At 42.5% G+C, this 25248-nt stretch overlaps 1 protein-coding gene across 1 annotated transcript in view; it reads right to left on the reverse strand.

The window, feature by feature from the left end:
- The window catches only part of LOC112631047 (zinc finger protein 532-like), a 41265-nt gene extending 26453 nt beyond the window's left edge, over positions 1 to 14812 (reverse strand). Inside the window, 2 exon segments of the mRNA XM_025395546.1 lie at positions 14099 to 14207; positions 14772 to 14812. Coding sequence (XP_025251331.1) covers positions 14099 to 14207; positions 14772 to 14812 — 150 coding nt within the window.
- Positions 14813 to 25248: the final 10436 nt, after the last annotated feature.

A 25248-nucleotide genomic window follows, 5' to 3' on the forward strand; every position in this document is an offset into this window, starting at 1 on the left:
TTTGAGCTCCTTATGTATTCTCGTTACTAATCTCTTACCAGATGGGTAGTTTGAAAATATTTTCTCCCATTTTGTGGGTTGTCTCTTCACTTTGTTGATTGTTTCCTTTGCTGCTCAGAATCTTTTTAACTTGATGTGATCCCATTTGTCTGTTTTTGCTTTGGTTGCCTGTGCTTGTGGGGTATTGCTCAAGAAATCTTTGCCCATTACAATGTCCAGGAGAGTTTCCCCAATGTTTTCCTTTAGTAGTTTCATAGTTTGAGGTCTTAGATTTAAGTCTTTAATCCATTTTTATTTGGTTTTGTATATGATGAGACTTAGAGGTCTAGTTTCATTTTTCTGCATATGGATACCCACCTTTCCCAGCACTATTTATTGAAGAGACTGCCCTTTCCCCAGTGTATATTCTTGGCACTTCTGTCAAAAATGAGTTCACTGTAGATATGTGAATTTATTTCTGGGTTCTCTATTCTGTTCCACTGGTTTATGTGTCTGCTTTGATGCCAGTACCATGCCGTTTTGGTTACTATAACTCTGTAGTAAAATTTGAAGTCAGGTAATGTGATTCCTCCAGTTTTGTTCTTTTTGCTTAGGGAAAGCTTTGATTGTTCTGGGTCTTTTGTGGTTCTATATAAGTTTTAAGATTGTTTTTATATTTCTGTGAAGAATGTCATTGGTATTTTGATAGGGATTGCATTGAATCTGTAGACTGCTTTGGTTAGTATGAACATTTTAGTAATATTGACTCTTCCAATCCATGAACATGGAATATTTTTTCATTTTTTGTGTCCTCTTTAATTTCTTTAATCAGTGTTTTATAGTTTTCACTGTACAGATCTTTTATTTCTTTGGTTAATTATTTGTAGCTATTGTAAATGGGATGATTTTCTTAACTTCCTTTTCAGATTGTTTGCTGTTGGCATATAGAAATGCTATTGATTTTTGTATGTTGATTTTGTATGCTGCAACTTTACTGAATTTGCTTATCAGTTGTAACAGTATTTTGGTGGAGTCTTTAGATTTTTCTGACTATAAGATCATGTCATCTGCAAACAATGATAATTTGCCTTCTTCTTTTCCAATTTGGATGCCCGTTTTTTCTTTCTCTTGTCTGATTGCTCTACCTAAGACTTCCAGTACTATGTTGAATAACAGTGGTGAAAGTGGGCATCCTTGTCTTGTTCCAGATCTTGGAGGAAAGGCTTTCAGTTTCTCCCCATTTGGTATCATCACCTCCTCTTTAGAGATGAGGAATCTGGTATACAGAAAACATAAGTAGCTTGTCTGAGGTTACATTGTTAGGTTACATCCAGAGCCTGATTCAAAACCAGGTCTGTTAGACTCCACTGAATTGTGCTCCACAAAGAAAGGAGATATTTTTTGGTTTTTTATTGTCCCTTGTATTGATCAGATGTGGCTAGGATTGTTCACCTCACTTTAGGTTGACCATACCGTTCTCCCCAAAGGGCTGGCCAGTTTGTGTTTTGTTCCTCCTGTCCTTCTGCCTAACAAACTTTGGGAAACCTAAGTGTCCCCAAGAAACCTGCAGGCAAGTCAACTGCTGTGGCCTCCACTTTTGGTCAGCCCCTCTCAGTCATAGCAGGACTCATCCCACCTATAGACAGTGTCATCAAAACATTGGGGTGGAAGAGGCTCTGAGGTCAATAGGTGGAAATGGAAATGTTTCTTCCTTTTAGCATTTATTTTCTGGGTAGCAGGCCTTAGGGAGGAATGGTGGGAGGTGAAGGATTCATTCCTTCTAGCATCAGACTGGTTTAGTGGGCTTCTTTGCCACTTCTTTGGTCCAGTGGTGATTTCCCTGTGCCAGGTCAGAAAAGAGGGAAGCCCAAGGATATCCAGGGAGCAGCTGTTCTCAATGTCATGGTGACAACACCCTTTCTTTTTTTATTTTCTTTTTTTATTTTATTATGTTTTGGAGATGAAGTCTTGCTCTTGTTCCCCAGGCTGGAGTGCAATGGTGCGATCTCGGCTCACTGCAACCTCCGCCTCCTGGGTTCAAGCGATTCTCCTGCCTCAGCCTCCCAAGTAGCTGGGATTACAGGTGCCTGCCACCACGCCTGACTAATTTTTGTATTTTTAGTAGAGACGAGGTTTCACCCTGTGGCCAGGCTGGTCTTGAACTCATGTGATCCGCCCACCTGGCCTCCCAAAGTGCTGGGATTACAGGTGTGAACCACTGTGCCTGGCTGACAACACTCTTTCTTTTGGGGATCCTTCCTGTCTTGCCCACTGCCCTCCTGCCAACAATAATCTCACTTCCCTGTCTTCCAGGAAAGGAGCAATAACTCAGGAATAATAAAGAGTAAGTGACTATCAATGTTGAGTAGCTCCCTGCTCCCCAGGGGTGGTGAGGGGTGAGATGGGAGCTGCATCTCAATTGTAAAGTTGAAGAAATTACTATTACTTCTGGAACTTCAAATATCAGTGAGTGGCTTAGAGAAAGGATATCCTAGGTTGGATGCTGATGCTGCTGGTAGTCAGAAAATAGTTTCGACTTTCTTTTCTTTTTTCTTTTTAGCTTTTAGGTTTAATTTACAAATGCCAACCTTCCAGCCCATATTCAATGGGTTCTCACCAGACTCACTCCCAGTCTCCTTGGTCTATGCACTCTGAAAACACCTCGTTGGGTTCCTCCAGGTGTCTCCCTGTTAGCAAGTGGAATCCTCATAAAAATCCAACTGTTGGGTGCTCGGTTTTGAGTGCCACTAGCCTGATATGCCCAAGATCCCGTGGTATGATTTCGGGAGGCCATGGGCACTACCCTCTTTAATGTCATCCCCAAAGCTTTGACTATATCGCAGGTTGGCTTTAGACTGATGTAACAAAATACCATAGACTGAGTGGCTTATAAACAACATAAATTTATTCCTCACAGTTCTGGAGGTTGGGAAGTCTAAGATCAAGGCACTGGCAGATCTGGTGTCTGGTGAGGACCTGCTTCCTGGTTCATAGATGGCACCTTCTGGCTGTGTCCTCATAGTGGAAGGGGCAAGAGGTCTTTCTGGGGTCTCTTTTATAAGGACACTAATCCCATTTGGAAAGGCTTCACCTTCATGACCTAACTACCTATCAAAGGCCTCATTGCTGCATACCACAACATTAGGGATTATTTTCAGCATATGCATTTGGGGAGGATACAAACATTCAGACCATGGTGCATCTGTAGTGTGGACAACTCCTCTTCAGTCATGTGAACATCTTCTGCTTGCCTATCCTTGCAGGCATTATGGCCTAATGAGAAGGAAACTGAACTCAGGCCAAGGAAACCTGGGTTTGAGTCCCATCCTTGTCACCATTTTTCTATCACGTGATGTTGAGCAAGTCACTTTATATTCCTGGCTCTCAATTTCCTCAGCTATTATAACTCTTGACCATGTTGAGAAGTTTTTGTCAGGCTCAAATAAGATAATATAAATAAAAGTAATTTTAAATAATTTTAAGCTGAAGAGTGATTAGGATGCTTGCAGCAAACAGGCAAAATAAAACAAAACCAAGATTGGCTGTCTTAGTCTGTTTTACACTGCTATAACAGAACACCTGAGACTGGATAATTTATAATGAACAGAAATTTATTGGCTCATAGTTCTGAAGGCCAGGGAGTCCAAGATCAGGGTACTGGCATCTGACGAGGACCTTCTTGCTGTGTAACCACATGGCAGAAGGTGGGAGGACAAAGAGAGGGCAAGAGAGAAACACAAAGGAGACCAAATATACCCTGTCATAATGACATTAATTTCACCCACGAGGGCAGAGCCTTCATGGCCTAATCACCTCTCAAAGGCCTCCCTTCTTAATACTGTTACAATTAAATTTCAACATGCATTTTGGAGGAGACAAACATTCAAACCATAGCACTGGTTTAAATAATAAAGGAGATTTATTGGGTCCTATAAATGAAAAGTCCACAGACTGGACACATTGACACCATGGTTTCTCTGTGTGTCTCTCAGCTCTGTCCTCCTCCTGGTCCTGGCTTCATTGTGAGGCTTGAGCTGTGATAGCTTCAGGATTCACAGGTTCTCACAACAACCCCAGTAAGAGAGACTCTTGAGAAGGAGGAACAGTTTCCCCAAAGCATCCACCAAACCTGCCCTTGTGTCTCATGGGTCTGAATTGGGTCATATATCTGTTGTGCTCTCTGAAGAGACTCCCAGTAAGTGGAACTTCTAAATTTTGATATATAAAACAGAAGAAGAAAATACGACCTCTACTTCTAATACTGTTGGAGGCTATAACCTAGTTATACAGTGGAAATTAAAGTCCATAGAGATTAGGACATATGCCTAAATTATATTGCAGAGTGGAATTTAAACTCAGGTTGTTGACTGTAAAGTCTCTAATTTTTCTTTCTTTTTCCCAGTTTGCCAATTTTTAACATATGAGAGTATCTGTAATGTTTTTGTAAGAATGACCGTGTTCAAACCCATGTTGTTTAAGGGTAAAGAAAAACAGGATGACCATATCTATCAAAAAATTCAGTGTAGAAAAGTTCAGAGAAGTAAAGGTAAATTGAGATCTCCTATCCAATGATAAACCACAAATACATTGGTAAACATCCTTCCAAATGTAACACTGCATAAACACACATGTATGTGTATAACTTAATAAAAATGGAGTCATACTCTATGTGACTAAGACTGCGAATTGCCTGCCAAGTGTATATTCTCATCTTCTCCTGTGGTAACAGGACTCTTGGCCACATGCCCAGTAGAAAAGTTCTTTTCTACGCTCCCTGACAGATAGGAGTGGGATGTGGCTTGATAGGAGTCCTGGTAAAAGCTTTTGTGTCCCTTCTCTGGGATCCCCAGACATGACATGATGGCTGAAGCTCCAGTAGCCATAATGTAGCCTTGAGGGTAGAAGCCACCTTAGGATGGCAGAATAGAAGGACTGAAAGATACTGAGCCTCTGATAGTTTCAAGGAGCTGCCACACAAGCATAACCTGTCTATCTCCAACTTCTTTTATGTCAGAGAATAGACCATTAGTCTGTTTCAGCCATTAGGCTTTAAAAACTATGTACCTTATGCACATTTTAAAGTTGAAATCTAAAATTCTTAGTAAGTTTAAATAGTTGCAAATAATATAATTCTGACTTACTGAAACTGTTAACATTCTAAAACATTCTTTAAAGTGCATTCACAGTAGGCCGGGTGCAGTGATTCATGCCTGTAATCCCAGCATTTTGGGAGGCCGAGGCAGGAGGATTGCTTGAGCTCAGAAGTTCGAGACTAGCCTGGGCAACATGGACAACTCTGTCTCTACCAAAAAATACAAAAATTAGCTGGGTGTGGTGGCTCACGCCTATAGTCCCAGCTACTCGGGAGGCTGAGATGGGAGGATTGCTTGAACCCAGGAACTTGAGGCTGCAGTGAGCCCTGATTGCACCACTGCACTTCAGCCTGGGTGACAGAGCGAGACCCTATCTCAAAAAACAAAGTGTATTCAAAGAAATATAAATTTTATAATAATCTGATATTCACTATCATCTACTTAAAAATACATGAATAAAGCTAGGTGTGGTTGCTCACGCCCATAATCCCAGCACTTTGGGAGGCCAAGGCGGGCAGATTACGGGCAGAGGTCAAGAGATCGAAACCATCCTGGCCAACATGGTGAAACCTCGTCTTTTACTAAAAATACGAAAATTAGCTGGGCATGGTGGCACACACCTGTAGTCCCAGCTACTCGGGAGGCTGAGGCAGGAGAATTGCTTGAACCCGGGAGGCAGAGGTTACAGTGAGCCAAGATTGTGCCATTGCACTCCAGCCCAGGTGACAGAGCAAGACTCTGTCTCAAAAAATAAATAAAAAAATAAAAAAATAAATAACCAAAAACCAAAAAAAACAAAAAAACAAAAAAAAAAAAAACACTTAAAACAAAACCATGAACAAAACCTTCTTTAACAGTTTAATTTTAGATCATTTATTTTTCTGCTTGAACTCTTATTTTCATTTTATGTGTCTTATAGAAATTCGACCTAACATACTTTTATGCTTGAAAGTCTTTTATAGATTACATTAGCCAATGTTTCTACAATAAAATTGCATACACAGGAACGCATACATTAAAATCCTTTTTTATTTCTTGTGACCATACATCTCTGAGGATTAAAATTTTGTCCTGAATTAAGCTACATTACAATTTTTAATGAATATACAATTGAGAAAAAAGTAAGTGTATTTTAAAATTTTATAAATAATAAACATAAACATAAATTGAGAAATGCATTTCTTTTTTTTAATGGGTTTTTAAAAATTATTATTACACTTTAAGTTCTAGGGAACATGTGCATAACGTGCAGGTTTGTTACATATGTATACATGTGCCATGTCGGTGTGCTGCACCCATCAACTTGTCAGCACCCATCAACTCGTCATTTACATCAGGTGTAACTCCCCATGCCATCCCTCCCCCCTCCCCACTCCCCACAATAGGACCTAGTGTGTGATGTTACCCTTCCCATGTCCAAGTGATCTCATTCTTCAGTTCCCACCTATGAGTGAGAACATGTGGTGTTTGGTTTTCTGTTCTTGCGATAGTTTGCTGAGAATGATGGTTTACAACTGGAGAAATGCATTTCTTAATAAGATGAATGGAGTTTTTTTTTTTTTTTTCAACTAATTGGTTTGTTCATTCCTGGTTGAATATTACATACTGCTAGAATGAAACAGGATTCAGCTAGTCTTCCTATTGTTTTTGTAGATGTTAGCACTCAGAAACCTTGTTCATGTTAACAAGTAAATAAAAATGGAATGTGTTTTATTATAGCACTGTCATAATTCTTTGAACTTTTTATGAATTGCATGCTAAAATTGCATAATGATATATCATCAAAACCATTTTTAATATTCTATCAGCTAATAGTTTGATTAAGCCTTCCTTTAATTTTCTTGAAAGCAAGGAATTAGAAATCATTGACTTCATAGGATTTGCAACCCAATCATTAAAGTAATTCACATTCTCAGTTTCTGGGAATTGTATCAAAAAGGCTATGCGCCAAAACCTATCAAATAACTATTAATTACCTTCTCATTCCTTTACACAGGGGCACTTGTTTAAACTGCTATTCACAAAATGTGTTGGGAGATATCCAAACATAAATTTCAATTTACCTTTATCAGCATAATATTTTTGATGGAATGCTTTTGTCTGAGTGCCAGCTTTAAACATATTTTCATCCAAACCTTGGAAAATGTCCACCAAATATCCTAGATGGCAAAGCTAGTTCTTATTGCCAAACCAATTAGTCAAGTCAAGATTATTTATTTTGAGATATGACACACGTTCAGAAAATTGCACTAAGCAAACTTTTACAAGTCAATAAATAATCAAAACCCAACATCCCTGTAACTGTCACTCTTTTCTGGCATCCTAGAAACCCCAGCTCCTCTCCTTTCCCACTCACACCTCCCTCCCTTCCTGCTAGAGGATACCACGATCCTGACTTTATGGTAAGCATGCTTTTCTTCTTTGTAATTTTACCATGCATGTACTTATCCCTAACCAATACAGTTAGTTTTTGCTTAATTTTGAATTTTTTATAAATGGAAATTTTACTGTGTGTTTCCTTTTGTGTTGCAACATTGTGTTTGAGAAATTCATACATATACTTACATGTGTTCATTTTCATTTTGCTATAGTTGTCCACTGTATAAAATTAGTACAATATATTTACCCATTCTGCTATTAATGGGCATTTAGGTTATTTCCAGTTTGGTACTACAGTGAATCATGTTGCTATGAATATGTATTTCTATTCTACCTAGAAGTAGAATTGTTGAATTCTAGAACATGTCTGTCTTCAATTACAGTATATAGTGCCAATGTTTTTCAAGTGGTTGTACCCAAATTACACTCCTACTCATAGGAGAGTGCTTGTTGCTTCACGTCCTCACCCACATTCAGGTTCATCAGCTCAAAGACCACACATTTGTACCTTCTTTGTAACTCCTGCATATACCTTTGCACTTTATGTAGCTTCTGGAGGGCACATGGTGGTAGCTCACCATGGTTTTAATTTGCATTTCTCTGATAATGAAGGAGACTTAGTTCTTTCTGTGAGTTGCTTGTTAGGACTTTGCCATTTTTCTATTGCAATCTTTATTTCTTGCTATTTTGTAGGAGTTCTTTTTTATATTTTGGATATGATCCCATTAACACTTACATGTATTACAATGTTTTCTCCCACTCTGTGATTTGTCTTTTTACTTTTAAATGGTTGTTTTTGATGAATAAGAACTGTTTTTAATGGGGTCTGAGTAACAAGCTTTTCCTCATTGGTAGTTCTTCTTGTGTCCTGATGAGGAAATTTTTCCCTACACTGGGGCTATGAATATAGTTTCTCATATTATCTTCTGGAAGCTCAGTGAACACAATTTCAATTTTTACTTGCTGTGTTTTTCAGTTCTAGAATTCTCTCTCTCTCTCTTTTTTTTTTCCCCCAAATCTGGTGTGTCTTTTTGTATAGTGGATTTTTGCTGACATTGTTTTTTTCCTTTTATCTGCTTATACATAGGATTTTAAAAACTTTTAAATTATAAATATTTGTGTATAGATCTGTGTATTAAATATGTACAGGTGGAAAAAATAGTATAATGATTTTGTATGTATTCACTCTGCTTCAATAATGATCAATATTCTTTAATTCCTTTACAAAATGTATTCCCCACTCCCTCCCCCATTGCTGCTGCTTCTACTCCCCTCCTTCTCCTCCTTCATCATCATCTTCCTTTTCTTCCTTTTCTTCTTCTTCTTTCAATTTTGCTTCCTTCTTCACTTTAAAGCAATTTAAAGCTTTTTAAATTGAATTTAAAGCAAATTCAAAGAGCCAGGCATAGCAGTGTAGGCTTGTAGTTCTAGCTACTTGGGAGGCTGAGATAGGAAGATCACTTGAGTCCTGGAGTTTGAGTCCAGCCCAGGCAACATAGTGAGACCCCCATCTCTAAAAATATATATGATAAAAAAAAGCAAACCCAAGATGTTAGCATATTTCTTTAACCAATATGACCTTCAGAAAATATATAACTGGCTGGGTACAGTGACTGATGCCTGTAATCCCAGAACTTTGGGAGGCTGAGGTAGGTGGATCATTTGAGGTCAGGAGTTCAAGACCAGCCTGGCCAACATGGTAAAACCCCATCTCTACTAAAAACATAAAAATGAGCCAGGTGTGATGTCATGTGCCTGTAATCCCAGCTACTTGGGAGGCTGAGACAGGAGAATCACTTGAACTCAGGAGGTGGAGGATGCTGTGAGCCGAGATTACCCCACTGGACTCCAGCCTGGGCAACAGAGCAAGACTCCATCTCACACACACAAACACACAACGTATATACATATATACATACATATATATTTATATATATAAAAAACCACAAAATCACACTAAGCAATATTAATACTGATTTCTTAATGTCATCTACTACCTTGTTCACCTTCAACTTTCAGTATTCCCAAATTAGCTTTACAACTCTTTAACAATTTAATTTTTTTTCAAATCAGGCTCCAGACAAGGTCTACACGTTGTATGTGGTCATTGTGGCACAATTCTCCTTCGACAGTACAGTTGTTTTAAAGTCTGTATATGATAATGCCAGTATCTGGAGCCCCTGTGCGTCTGTTTCTAGTGTTTATTGTTTCTGCTGCTGCTTTTTTTGTTGTTGCTGTTGTTGAAACAAAGTCTTGCTCTGTCACCCAGGCTGAAGTGCAGTGGCGTGACCTCGGCTCACTGCTACTTCTGTCTCCTGGGTTCAAGCTATTCTCCTGCCTCATCCTCCTGAGTAACTGGGATTACAGGTGCCCACCACCAAGTCTGGCTAATTTTTGTATTTTTAGTAGAGATAGGCTTTCACCATGTTGACCAGGCTGGTCTCGAACTCCTGACCTCAGGTGATCCGTCTGCCTCAGCCTCCCAAAGTGCTGGGATTACAGGCTAAGCCACTGGGCTTGGCCTGTTTCTGCTTCTTTTCTTTCATATTGTCTTGTATTACTAGGTTGGTTATCTTTTATTGTGTGCTTGAATTGTATTTGAAAAGTTGTTTTTAAAAATATAATGTTTAATCTAGGAGAATGTTTTCTTTTTCTAGAGGGATTTGTTTTTGCTTCTGCCAGATGTTTGCGGGCACTAGCTATCCTGCATCACCTTATTCCAGATGTAAAGACTGAAATTAGTTGAGGCTGGTTTAGACTGGTGTGGTGGCTCAAGGCTGTAATCCCAGCACTTTGGGAGACCAAGGCGGCCGGATCATTTGAGGCCAGGATTCGAGACCAGCCTAGCCAACACAGTGAAACCCTGTTTCTACTAATAATACAAAAATTAGCTGGGCGTGTGGCACACACCTGTAGTCCCAGCTTCTCGGGAGGCTGAGGCATGAGAGTCGCTTGAATCTGGCTGGCAGAGGTTGCAGTGAGCCACAGTCATGCCACTGCCCTCCTGCCTGGGTGATAGAGTGAGACTCTGTCTCAAAGAAAAAGTTTTATGTTGCTTCAGGAACTATTTTATTTATCTTTTACTCCTAGGTACCACTGCTGTGGTGGGCCTTGGTATCCAACTTCCATCCCCTTTGTCCTTTGAAGTAATAGAAGCACTCTTCAGCTTGGGCATGGTGGCTCATGGCTGTAATCCCAGCACTTTGGGAGGCCGAGGTGGGCAAATTACAAGGTCAGGAGTTTGAGACCAGTCTGGCCAACATGGTGAAACTAAAAATATAAAAAATATGTATATATTTTATATTTTTATATAAATATATAAAATAATTTTTCTACTAAAAACATAAAAAAAATTAGTCAGGCATGGTGGCGCATGCCTAGAATCCCAGCTACTCAGGCTGAGGCAGGAGAATTTCTTGAACCTAGGAGGCAGAGGTCTCAGTGAGCCGAGATCACGCCACTGCACTCCAGCCTGGGTGACAGAGCGAGACTCCGTCTCAAAAAAAAAAAAAAAAAAAAAAAAAGAAGCACTCTTCAGCCTCTTCGCCTCTCATTCTTGCAGCTAGCTCTTCTAGGCAGAATTATCAAACATCCCTAGGAAAGAAGCAGACCGATCTCTATGGCACCAGTTGCATCTCTGAATTTCTGTTTTGTCCTAGATCTTGGCCAGCTTTTTTGTTTACTTGTTTTTTGTTTCCTACTATTTTAGTAGTCCTCCTACGGCTTAAAGAGGATTTTAAAAATACTATGTCCCCATTTTCTATTTCAATTAAGCCATCCTTAAGAGATTGGCTAAATATTCTCAATTTGCCATTAGCATCAGATTTAATTTATATTCTAAAATATACATAAAATACAAAAATCCTAAATGTATAACTCAATAAATTTCTCCATATTTATACATACAAGTAATCAGTTATTATTATCTCAAGTAGATGTATTAATATAAAATTCCATGCAAACCTCACTTCTGAATTTTAGTTCTAAGGAAAAAAGATAAGGTGCCATGAATGTGTCACCAAATGAAATAAGATGCTGCTTCATTCAATATTTTTCACTGACAGGTTTTTTTGCCCCTTTACTCACGGAGCTTTCCTTCAGAAACAATGTATTCTTTGACAATACTTAGAGTTTGGAAGAGGTGAGATATCATTAAATAAAAATTGTCATCACTCCTAAATATCACTCTACAATATATATGAACTCAAAACATCCCAGTATAGTCCAAAATACCCCATTTCTAACAGCATGTTTCACCCTTAACTGAAATGTGTTTAAGGTACGGAAAAATAATGAGCTATTGGGTAGCAGTGAGAGCACTGACTTATGGTACCTTGATTAAGGGAGGCTTTGTGACACCAAGATTTTGAATGGTTCCTTTGTTTGACACCCATGAGCAATGCACCATACTACGATTCAAGACAGGTGAGAGATACACCTTTCTTTTGTAAAGTAGGAGAAGGACAATTGCTAAAGGAGCCATAGGAAAGGAGACATTGGGAAAGAGTAAATGTGGAAGTTTAGTTCTGGAAATGGATTATCTTAGATCCATTTTGTCTGAATTATTTTGGAAAGTGCTCACAGACCCAAGGACACACATACCCTAATAAAACTATTGTTTGAAGCCACTGGAGTCTACTTCATATACCATCAGCTGAATAGGATTCTTAAATGATAAACTATAATCTCCATGTTATAGGATTGTTGTGTAGGTTTAATGAGATAAGGTATGTAAGTTCCTTAGCAGCCATTACTTGGCATGTAATAAAAATGCAATAATAAGCTACTTATTGATCATCACTTTGATCATCACCAGCTGAATGAATACTTTCATTCATTCATTCATTCATTCATTCAACTATTTATTGCATAAAAGCAATTCTCAAGGCGTTTTATGGTATATTCTGATGGCCTTTATCACTGAACAAGTGTTCAAGAGGGGACTTCTTAGTTTGGAACAAAGAACAGAAGGTGGTGAAACCTGGATTCTTGCCCCAGCTCAACCTTTGGGAGCTGTGACATCTTGGGTTTTGGTTTCATCATCATCTGCCCAAATTTTTCATTGGGTTGGTCAAGAACTTAATAAGAAAGTGAACATGTAATCTTTCTGAAATACTGCAGAATGTGCAAGGAACCCCCCTACCTCCCACTTTTTTTTTTCTCCAAAGTCCAGGTTCCAGGCTTGAAACGAACCCTTAAGATGCCATCTCGATCCCTATGGGCCAAAGTTCCTCTTCATACACTGGTCTCAAGCCCTTTTTGCCTCTAGACTCTTCATGTGAGAACACTCTCCCATGAATAACGGCTTTCGTTAGACACTATAATTCCCACACAGGGAAGACAGACACAGCAAAATGGGGGAGAAGTAGGTAGGGAAGGAGCTGGGACAGCTAGTTTGTAAAAGCCCCTCGTGGAATCAACAACCTCCCTCAAGAGATGGGTCTTCCTCCATCTCCCATGAAACTACTGCTTGGCCCAGCATTCCCCAGAGTATGGACCAAGGGGGCACAAATGCCATGAAAGGTGGATCTAGATGGAAGGCAGGAAGGACAGTGAATATAAGTGTATCATGAGGCAAAATCGCTGTTCCCCTTTCAATTCTCCTCACCACTGATGATGACTTCTCTAGTCTTGGTTCATCTCGAACTTTAACAAGGAGAAAACTTGTCTTCAGGCAGGTAGTCTTTAGTTAATTTTTTAACTAATAGTTTGGTTTTCATTGTGTTTTTTTTTTTTTCAGTTATCTCCTACTTATGACAAGGGATATGCCATAAGTAGTAGCTAACACTTACCAAGTACTAAGCAGTGTTGTGAATTATTTCATTCTTTTTTAGTAGAGATGTTGCTGAGGCTGGTCTCGAACTCTTGGGCTCAAGTGATCCTCCCACCTCAGCCTCCCAAGTAGCTGCGATTACAAGTATGAGCCACTATGCCCAGCTAATTTTTTTTTTTTTAATTTTTCTAGAGACAGAGTCTTGCTGTGTTACCCAGGTTGGTCTCAAACTCCTGGTCTCAAGTGATCCTCCTGCCTAGGCCTCCCTAAGTGTTGAGATTATAGGCATGAGCCACTGCACCCAGCCTAAAGCTAGTTCTGAAGAATAGAAAGTAAAGGTACTATCTGGATGCATAAAAATCGAGACAGAGGTCCTCAAAAGATTCAACTTTGGGAAATATCAGTTTATCCCAGGCTTCACTGTCCTATCCCAAGGGCTGAGAGTCTGGCAGAAAGTCAGTGCAGAGCTGGCTGGACTGAAGGATTAAAGGAGAAGCCCCTTTGGGTCTCCATTTAAAGCCATGGCAGAATGGCCCACCTGGATATGGGCTGACTTATATTCTTTTATCCCTTTTGTATTTTTCACCATGCAATTGTACTACCAATTCAAACAATGTGATGTGATATAATCTTAAACCAGAGCTTTTTCCAGTAAACCTAGCACAGCTGGTAAGGATCATTAGGATTAATGGATTAACACATGTCAAGCATTTAGGATAGGGCCTAGCACCATGTAAGTGCAGTTACATTAGGGGGTGAAGGTGGTTAACAGAAGATGAGATGGGCTCTCACAGTCCTGGAAGAGGCAAGTCCTCAATGAGCTCCGTCCATGGTAACTCAACAATGGGCCTGTCTGATGTGGTTCAGGACTTACTTCATTCTGGGCAGTTGCATGGATTTGCCAGGGTGAGCTGGGGATGCAGAAACATTCTGCCTGGGTGCCTGGACAGCCGCCAATGATCCGAGCCTCTGTGCATCGCCAGCTGCAGGACCCCACCTCCACAGGAGTGGAACATTGATAAGTTCCTGAATGAACATTCATCAAATCCCTGCCCTGTGTTGAAGGCTGCATGCAGCTGGCTGATGAATCAGGAAAGTATGTGTTTCTAGACACCACCACCATCAGGCAGAAGTGAGCTGTTAAAGCCAGAGGAGATGGATCCTTCTATACTTCTTTAAAAAATTATTTTTAAATTCATTTTTTAAATCTTTTTTTTGGAGGGGGTACATGAGATAATTTAATACATTCATATAATTTTTAAAGACCAAATCTGTGTATGTGGGATTTGCATCACCTTAAATATTTGTCTTTTCTTTTTGCTAGAAACATTCAAATTATTTACTTCTGGCTGTGTTGAAGTGCACAATAGATTATTGTAAAATGTAGTCACCCTCCTGATCTATTGAACACCAGCTCTTATTTCTTCTATACTTATTAGATGGTTAGACCAATAGACCAAGAGAACAGGATTAGGCAGGAACTCAGGCAGTTCAGTGAGCTCGAGTGCTTGGAGCTGGGACTTGCTTACACTCCGATTGGCCCTTACCTTCTGCAGAATTCCTCCATTTGTAGAATATCCACAGGCATGTTGGTAGTTCAAGGACAGAGCTTGTATAGAATGAACACGGCCACATCACTGACTAACCATGTAACCCCGGACAAAACATTTTTCCCTTTGGGCCTGATATGGTTTGGCTGTGTCCCCACCCAAATCTCATCTTGAATTGTAGTCCCCATAATCCCCACATGTCCTGGGAAGGACCATTCAATTGCCTCCCATGTGTGTGGGAGGTAATTGAATCATAGGGACAGTTTCCCCCACGCTATTCCCATGATAGTGAGTAAGTTCTCAAGAGATCTGATGGTTTTATAAGGGGCTTCCCCCTTCACTCTGCTCTCATTCTTCTCCCTCCTGCGTCATGTGAAGAAGGATGTGTTTGCTTCCCATTCTGCCATGATTTTAAGTTTCCTGAGACTTCTTCAGCCCTGTAGAACTGTGCATCTTTTCTTTATAATTTACCCAGTTTCACGCAGTTCTTTATAGCAGCGTGAGAATGGGCTAATACACAGCCTCTGCATCCTCATCTGTAAAATGCAAGTTGTAATTAGTACCTACCTTAAATGGTTGTTGCGCAGGTCAAATTAGATAAGGCAAGACAGGTGCCTGGCACACTGTGGATGATGCTGCTCTGGGCAGGCAGGACCAGGGGACTGGGCTGCAGGAGGTGAAGCTACTACCCTTGGACATATGGCTGCTAAAAGGACAGAGCCCTTTATTCAAGCCCAGTGGCCTAGGCTACCTTAGGAAATATGTCCCCACCATGGTGTGATGTCCAGCCTCTGAAGTGCCACAAAATGAAACAGTGAAGTTCAAGACTCAGAAGTCAGCCTGTGATTTCTATAAGCTCAGATAGACGAGAATTTGGTTTATTTGATTTACATCAATGTTATGGACAGAAATGTGATCAAAGTCTTCAGAGTCTTCAGTTGGAGGTGATCAAGGGTGTAGTAAACTAAAGAGAAGCTTTATTTGCACCTCTGTGGCTAAAATGAGTCATGTATGTTTTAAATGAGATGTTCCACTTGTTATGCAGTGCCTCAGAAAATGCATATAAATTTCAACATATATGTTAGATGTACCCAGGCTCAGAAAAGGGTCTTTTGTGGTGTGAGACTTATACTGACAGTTCAGCAGGAGGCTCTGGAAACCACTTGGGTTCAAATTCTGGCTACAGCTCTACACCAGGAGTTGTGTAGCCTTCTGGCACGCTTCGGCTTCCTCATGTGCAAAATGGTGCTGAGAGTGGTGTCTATTTCACAGGAAATCTATCAATGGAAATGGGGCTCAACAGAGTCTAAGCTAGATGAGGCACTTAGCACAGGGCCTGGCAAACAAGAGGAGCTCCATGATCATAGCTATTATCATAATTAAGATGCAAAGTCTCAGTTAAACTTACAAAGCTCTATCCTTGACAGCCAAAGTGTGAACACATTGTTCTTCCCAGCTGTGGACTTTAATGCTGGCTGAGACTGGAGCCCTGGTATCTGAGCTCACAGGTGCCTCCTACCTTCACAAAGCCAGCCTCTGTATTTTGTGAGGCTCTGAATTCTCCTCGCTCCTGCCCTCCCCAGCCTGCTGCCATCCTGCCTCAGGCTCAGTGCTCGGCACAGTGGGTTCTACCTAATGGTCTGCCCGCCAGCACTGAATATGCCGTGCATCAACTGGGGGAGGTTGTTCTTGAAGGGACGGCATATTGGCAATGCCTGAGGATGGGACCAAGGAAAATGAGGCCAGTGGGACCCTGTTGAACAGATGCCTGCCTGTGACTTTAGCAATGACCTTCCTGATCAAAGGTGGTGCTTTCTTTCCAAGGAACATTTCAGACGTCTTGTAATTGATGGGATGATGCTAACTCACAATGAGCTTTAATACAGCTGCTGCTGGGTAGGTTGGTTACCTCTCTCCGACTCAATTCTTTATCTCAAAAAATAGGAAGACAAAATATCTGCCCTTCTAGGCATTTATAAGGATCAACTTAGGTTGTAAGTATAATGCTCTGCAAATGTAAATGCTCTCTCTCTCTCTCCGCACCCCCACCCTCACACACACGCGTGCGCGCGCGCACACACACACACACAGTTTCAGTTTTTCCATCTCTCAACCAAATAGGGTAGTGGAAGATAGGAGGCCAGACGTCCTTTTTTCTGACATTAATTTGATCCTGTGCATCTCCCCTCTGTCTTTGGCTGCAGCCTCTAAAGAGAAGAGGCCATCATGGGGCTTGCTGGGCAATGGGAGATGGATTATGAAAGATGATGATGATCCTACTGATTCATCTCCCAGTTGGCTCAGGAAACAGACCTTTTGCAGGTGAGGGATTTGTGAGCAAAAGGCAATCCCTCTTTGAGGGCAAACAGTTTGGAGCTGAGGTGCTTGCTCTGGCTGCGGGGAGAGTGTGTTGGCAACCCCCCTCTCTTAGTGTGGAGTCTCGGCCACCCCAGCTCAGTTCAGTTCATCAGGACTCTGCCCTCCTGTGGGCTTCTGAACTTGCCCCTGGCTTCAGCTCCTGCTCCAACTTTGTCATGTACGTAGCTCAATAAATAAGTTGATGATGATGATAATGATGATGATGGGGGTTTGGTGTAGATTGTTTTATTTAATTGTCTTGCCATCCCAGCAAGGCAAATACTATTATTATTCCTATTTTACACATTGACGAACAGAGGCACAGAAAGGTTAAAATGCACCATTTTATAAAGTCATATGCTTGGGAAATCAGAAATCAAGTGCTGGAAGTCCAACTACAAAGCCTAAACGTTTTACCCTTAGTCGTTACTTGTTGCCCACCACTTGGAAGAAAGGAGGGAGGGAGGGAGGTAGGAAGGGAGGAAGGGAGGATCTCTTCCAGGCTGTGAGGATGAAGTGAGAGACTGTGGGCGTGTGAAAGAGCTTTCTAAAATATAAAGTGTAAAAATGGACTAGAGTATCATTGTTAGACCAAAGCTGTCCTCTTTCAAGAAGGGAAGTGTGCCCTCTCTGAGCCGAGAGTTCAGGATCTCTAGCATCTGCCTGAGGCTCTTGGGCTTTTCTACCCTTCAGTGAGCTCTCCTTACTCCAGTTCTAAGGCGTCTCTCCCTGGGAGGTGAGGGGAATAAGCTCTCTCCTGAGAACTGGGAGGTTCAGAGACTTCCACCTTTGGCCACCTTGCTGCTGTGTGTGACTTTGGTTGAGTCCCTTAACCACTGTGTGCCCAAGAATGCCCCTTTGTATTTATGAGAAATCACCATGGCCCTGCCCAAGCCATAGGGTGAGAGTCTGTGTGTAATAGGGCCGAATTCAGTTGCCAGATTTCCAGTGCTCCATGGCCACAGGTGGCTAGTGGCTAGCCTTTGGACAATGCAGACATAGAACATTTTCATTGCTGCAGAGCATTCTATTAGACTGCACTGCTCTAGAGTTTAATATTTGTTTACAGCTTTGTTTTCTTTTGAGATAAAACTTACAATGCAACACACAAAATCAAGGTACAGAATCTTGCCATCACCCTGGAAAGTTCTCTCATGTCCCATTCTAATTCAATCTCCACCCCCATTTCCAGAGGCAACTGCTGTTTTGATCATTAGCCATAAATTAGCTTTCCCTGTATGTGAAAGACTTTGATTGGCATTTCTAAGGGTCCTCTGAAAGCTCGCACCATTTTTCACCAGAGAGTCTTGGGACTAACAGTGTCTTCCACCCTCTCTCCTCAGTTCAGTGGGTGTTCCTACATCTAAAAGGCAACTCAGACTTCAGCAAGTCTTTGGGGCTAGAAGATGGCCTGCCTTTGGGGAGCCACTTTCCTCTACACTATTCTACTTTCTGTTTAGATGTTATCCCTTGGGAAAGGGCTGGACATATTTCTCTCTGTCTTAGTCTGTTCCTGCTGCTATAACAAAATAACAAAATGTCTGAGACTGGGTAATTTATAAAACATAGAAATTTATTCCTCCTAAGAGGCTGCAAAGTCCAAGATCAGGGCCCCAGCAGATTAGGTGTCTGACAAGGGCTGCTCCCTGTGTCCCTCTTGCTGTATCTGCACAGGCAGAAGGCAAAGGGGTGAACAACCTCGAACCTCTTTTATAAGGTAATTAATCCCATTCATGAAGTTGATGCCCTCAGGACCTCGTCACCTCCCCCAAGCCCTATGTTTGAATACTAATTCCATCACCTTGGTGATTAGGTTTCAACGTGGGAATTTTAGAGGGATATAGACATTCAGGCCATAGCCCCCACTGTGTCCCTTTCTAGGAGTGTCTGACAGGCATTCTCAATGCAGGCTGTCTGCCACTGTTTGCAGGGTAGCCAGGTGGATGGCAGGGGGCAGGAGAGAGAGGCCTTGTAAGGACTGTTCTTAGAGCTGGGGTTGGCCCTGAGGATACAGTCTAAGGCCATATCCACCCAGGCTGCTTGGTGACTGGTGGCCTTGATCCTGGAGTGGGGATTGCATGATTTGAATCATATGTAAGCTGCAAAGTGAGAGCTCTGAGCTTTTGGCTTAAAATTCTGGAAAAGGGTAAAGAATCACACTTTACCTTTATGCTTCAGTGGGGATGCAAAAAGTGTCTAGAAGGAAAAACCCAACCCACCTGTTTGGAGAGATGCTGCACCAAAGCTTGGAAAATCCTAAGTGCTCCCAGCCTGCCCCTAGGCCAGCCCTCCTAGTCCTGCCATCCCTGGGGGTGACCAGAGAAGGCATCTGTGTACTGAGAGCCAACCAGGAGGAAAGGAACTGCAGTTCTAGGGACTGACTCTGAATGATTCTGAACTGGCAGGGAAGGACCTGAACTGACTTTTCCTGGGTGAAGAAAGGGGCCCCACTGGGGTGAGGTGGGAGGAAGCAGCAGAGAGGGATAAATGTCACAGTGCAGTGCTGGAGTCTTCCTGAGCCATCAAAGGGGTCGGGGATGGCTCCAGTGCCCAGCAGGAGAGGACTTGTCTGCACAGCCTGGGAACTATCACTCCCCGGTGCCCGCTGGTTATGCTCACTTCAGTGTGGACTGATAGGCAGCTAAACCCGGATGAAAGCAAAGGGCCTTGTGACCTGGATCCCAGGAAGCGGGAGAGCGGGCAGCTGAGAACACTGCAGGTGGGAGGATGGGACTCAAGAAGGATGCAACTGGGAGCCGACCCCCGGTTGCTGGAGGGAGCAGGATCCCTGAAGCTGATGGGGAGGAAGCAGGCTCAGGATGGGAAGGGTCCAGGGACACTTCTGGCAGCAGGAGGAACACAGGGATCCATTAAAATGCACCTTGGCAAGGCCAGAAAGTGATGGGCAGGGAATCTCCTCATAGAACAGATGTGGAAAGGGAAACCTTTTTGATTCACTGGGTAAAGGCCCCTTGAGAGTGTGTGTGTGTGTGTGTGTGTGTGTGTGTGTGTGTGTGTGTTTCAAAAGAGGAATGGATTGGCGATTCACACCGTTAGCATAGGTTTCGACTAGATTAGTGTTTCTCACTCTTTCAGATTTTTGACCTGTCTGTGGCCACGTTTTGGACACAAATAAATATATGATTAAGGAAAACTTGAAATCAATATCATAAGGGAAAGAAAGAGTAATCATGTGTCATAAATAGAGGATAACCCTTACAATCACCACATCCACCACCGCAAACCGAACCAGTGTTTGTCCTAGCTTGGAACTACTGCCGGTGTCGTGGTCCATGTCAAAATTGAGATAGCAAATTGTTCAATGCTAAAGAGAGACCACCTCCAAATAAGGCTTTTTCTTTAAGACAATCAGAAGGCTTGGGGATGAACTGAGAGGTGAACAGCCTCGCACTGTGTGTTTCCCTCTGATGGCCCTTGTGGGCCCCACTACAGATCCCCACAGGTGGCTTAGCTCTTGATTGTTTCTTTCCCTGCCATCTCCTGTGCCCTGGGGGAAAGACTCCCCTTTTCCTCACCCCAAATGTGGTTCCCCCATTTGTAAAACAAGTTTTTTAGTTGGAGAACAATTGCTAGGCTGCTTGGTGCTGTAGCATTCCTTCCATTCAATCCATTGGCCCCTACAGGATTCTTCTATTCCTGGAGGATTTGTCAGGGGTTGCCTTTCACCAGCCATCGTCCAGGGAAGGGAAAGGGTTCATGTTGGCATCAGCTCCTTCCATGGGAAGCACCTGGCAGGCAGAGCACACTCCACTATTGAGCTTCTGCCTCCAAACCATCCTCCAGGCCTTGCTCTTCTCCCCATCACCCTGCATCCGGGTTTTTCCCCGTTGAGAGCTTCATGCAGGCTAAATGTCGGTTTGAAAAATCGGATTCTGATGAAAGATTGTTGCCTGCCTCTTTACTTGGACTTTTGAGTTGGAGCCTGTTATTATTTGATTTTGTTCAGGGACACCGTCAAAAAAAGGTGTGGTGGGGTGGGGGAAGCCAATTTATCACTGAGAGTGAGACAGTCAGAGAGGCAGGTTTCATTTGGGGCTTTGTGTAAAACTTGGCAGAGTGCTTTGAAACGTTTTCACCAGCAGGCGGTCAGCAGCATGATGCCCACTCATACTAAGCACAGCACCTATGCCAGAATACAGCAACAGCTGGCTTGAAGCAAGTTCATGATGGGAAAATTAGGCCGGAGGAGTGAGAGGTAAATTAGTAGGTAATTATGCTCTTAACACAGCAAGAGTTTCTATAACGAATCCTTTAACCAGGCAATCCCTGGTGACTTTTAAATAAAATTCTATTTTTTTTTCCAGGCTATGGGAAGAACTTAATAAGATGACCATGTTTAAACCAGATGCATTTCAGGGGTGGCTTTCCTCCTGGAAACCACTAATCTCCTTTCTGTCTCTGTGGATTGGCTATTCTGGGCATCTCATAGAAATGGAATCACATGTGGCCTTTTGTGTCTGGTTTCTTTCACTTAGCATAATATTTTCAAGGTCAATCCATGTATCAGAACTTCATTCCTTTTTATGGATGAATGATCATCTTCTATTGTATGGATATACCAAGTTTTAATTATACATTCCTCAATTGATAAGACATTTGGATTGTTTCCACTTTTTGGCTATTATGAATAATACTGCTATGAACATTTGTGTGTACATTTCTGCGTGGAAGTACATGTTCTCATTTCTCTTGGGTATATATCTAGGAGTGGTATGTACCTGGGTCCTATGGTAACTTCATGTTTAACTTTTTGAGAAACCGTCAGACTGGTTTCCATGCAGCTGTAGCATTGTACATTCCCACAAACAATGTCTGAGGGTTCCAGCTTCTCCACATCCTTGCAAATGCTCCTCATCGTCTTTTTGTTTCAGTCATCCTAGAGACTGTGAAATGGTATCTCCTTGTGGTTTAGATTTTTATTTCCTTAATGCACACCTGGAATTTAAACTCAAGTCTCAATTCCCAAGTCCCTGCTTTGCCCACAATACCAAAAAACAAAGAGAAGTGATGATGTGGGGAAAGGGAATCTTCTACCATTCCCTCCTACTGTGTCTAGGGAGAGAGGGATTTGTTCAGATTCGCTGTATGAAAACTCTGTCGGACATAATGCGAGTGTGGGACAGTCTGTTATAGATGATACAAAAAGCTCAGGCCAAAATAGACTTTAAAAGGTGAGGGCAGAGAGGATGACATGGAAATGTGGAACCAGTTCGTTTAAGGCACAATAGTAAAAAGCAAAACAAAACCCATCATAGTACCAGACAGATGATAGACATTCATATTGCCAACAGAGCCAACAAGACAGTGATTTTCAGGGCATGTGCCTACCACTCCCTCCCTCCAGCCCTTGCGGGGAAGGCTCCCTGATGTAGGGCCACTATCCCTGCTTGAGTTGTGTCTAGTCCCTCAGGGTTGTAGGGGCAAAATCAGCACTGAGTACCACCACTCTCATGGCTGATAATTCCAGAATAAGGCATTTCATCATTATAGAAGTGAATTACCAGTCAATTCAAGTCTTTTTCAAAGGGCAAGTACCATGGTTTTTAACCTTCGAATCCTCAGTGCCTGGCATATAATAGGCTTTTGATAAATGTTTGTTGAATTCATCCACCCATCTATCTATCCATCTAGTCAACAAATATTTATTGAGCAACTACTTTGTGCCAGGCACTGTCATGGCCTTCAAGGACACAGTAGTGAATAAAACAACTAAAAATTCCCTACCTGCATAACACTTACAATCTAGTGGATGAATGAACAAAGTCAACAAGTTTGTGTTTCAAACAATGAATTTGGAGAGAATTTGTAAGCTTTATGTGCTACATAAAATAAGGGATGATTGTCACAAACAAGTAGCAACACCACTTATGTGGTGGCGTTGACTATGTGCTATTCACTGTTCTAATACAATATAATAGCAATTTGAATCTCACCATAACCCTATTCGGTGGGAGTTATTATTATCATCTCTATTTTGTAGATGAGAAAACTGAGGCACAGAGAGGTTAAGTAACTTGTCCAGAATCACACAGCTAGCAAGTGGTAAAGCCAGAATCTGAACCCAGGCAAGTGGCTGCAGTGCTTATGATCTTGACTGCGATGCTATGGTCCTTCTCAATGCACAGTGGATATGAATTTGGCATGAGTTGGATTTTTGTGCTCTGAGGCCTGGCTGCCACAGCTTTTATTCATTGGGTCCATTCTTCTTGGCGCATGCCTGTGAAATTTGGGTTGGCCACAAGCTAGCCAGCCCATTAGAGTGGATACAAGAACAGTTTTTCAGGACCCACTCTGTCATCTGTCTGTCCCCATAGGGCTGTCCTCAGCGTGGGTGGCTCATGACCTCATGCCCTTGAAGCTGACCTTCCCAGAGTATACTCCTTCTAGCCGTCTTGACGCCCTTCTCCTAGGTGACTGTGTGGGAATCTGTACCCACCCCTGGCAGCCCCTGAGCAACCTCTTGGTTGTGGCAAGGGCTTGAGAGTCAGGAATCTGGCTCCCCAAGCTCAGAGCCACTGCTTCCCATGTGTTTTAATTTTGGGTCTTTATAATAGAGGTTGCCCCTTCAATGATTAGGAGAGACACAAGATGGAAATAAAGGTTTTATTACTTACAGGTCTTGGGAAGTTCACGGCATGCCTAGAGCCCCTCCCCTCTAACAGAGAGGGAATGATCAGGGGGCACATGAAGAAAGAGAAAGTAGGGGGCCACCTATGGGTCAGGGCCTTTATTGAGGCCCAGGGTGTTATCCATGCACATTTCTCATAGGGAATTTTAATTGGTGGGTTTAAATGCAAAAGAGCAAGCAGACACAAGTTCCAGGAGGTCACGCTGTGACTGAGAGGGGGTCACTGTGGCATATCTGCAGTCTATGGTGGGGGTGAGAGTTTGCGGGCTGAATAGGTTGTCTTTCGCGGTCCCGTGGGGAGGTGAGCACTAGGGAGCAGCTGTGTATGGCATTGAAGGACGGAGGGAAGTGTAGCAGGAGAGACTGTGTCAAGGATAACTGAGCCCTGCTTCTGGTATGAGAAAGGTAAGCTTATATTTAAAACGGATGCTAAGGGTGGGTCACTTGAGGTCAGGAGTTCGAGACCAGCCTGGGCAACATGGTGAAACCCTGTGTCTACTAAAAATACAAAAATTAGCCAGGCATGGTGATGGGCACCTGTAATCCCAGTTACTCAGGAGGCTGAGGCAGGAGAATCGCTTGAATCCAGGAAGTGGAGGTTGCAGTGAGCCCAGATTACACCACTGCACTCTAGCCTGGGCAACAGAGCAAGACTCCATATAAACAAACAAACAAACAAACAAAAACAAAACCAACAACAGAAACCAAAATGGATCCTGAGGCAGCATAAATGATAACAATTTACTGCATTGTGCCCAGCCCCGTCAGCATCCCCACTGTGGGGCAGAGAGGGAGGTAGGCAGTGAGTGACTAGGGTTTGGTCACATTTACTCCCTGGCCCTGGTGAGTTGTGAATGTCCTTTGAGTTTCTTTGCAAAAGGCAAAGCGGCCCACCCAAGGCTGGTCTCAGCATCTTTGGCTCAGAAGCTGGTAGTGCCCCCAAGCAGGAGCCAGGGGCGAGGCCTCAGGAGCTAGAGAAATGCACCAAGAACTCTCAGAATCTAAGAATCTAGGCTGCTAGAATGTTCTGCTAATCAGAAAGCTGATAAGACTTGGTGTGCCTCGCTCACGGCTCTACCCAACCTACTGCTTATACCGGGGCCTTGCACACAACAGGCCCTCACAAAATACCTGCTGAATGAAAAGGCTAAAAAGTAGATCCTATCTAGTCCAATCTTCTTCTTTTCTAGGAAGGAGAAACTGAAACCTAGCAAGGGGAAGTGACTCGGCTAAGCTAGTATTTGTAGACAATAAATAGGAGAACCAGACAACCAGGCCAGGCCACCACTGTGTGCTTTAAAAGCATGGTTCTTTCCAGGGTACCAGGTGGTGGCCCCAGGTGGTGGAGGTTGGCGGGATGCCTCTCCTGCTGGCATCCATGTTCAAAGTCCCTGTCCCCACCCTTGCTCTCCAGGAACACCTGCTAATTCGCAGCCCAAATGAGTAGTGGGGAGGCAGAGAGGAGCC

This window comes from Theropithecus gelada, chromosome 9 (genome assembly GCF_003255815.1).
Source record: "Theropithecus gelada isolate Dixy chromosome 9, Tgel_1.0, whole genome shotgun sequence".
NCBI lineage: Eukaryota > Metazoa > Chordata > Mammalia > Primates > Cercopithecidae > Theropithecus > Theropithecus gelada.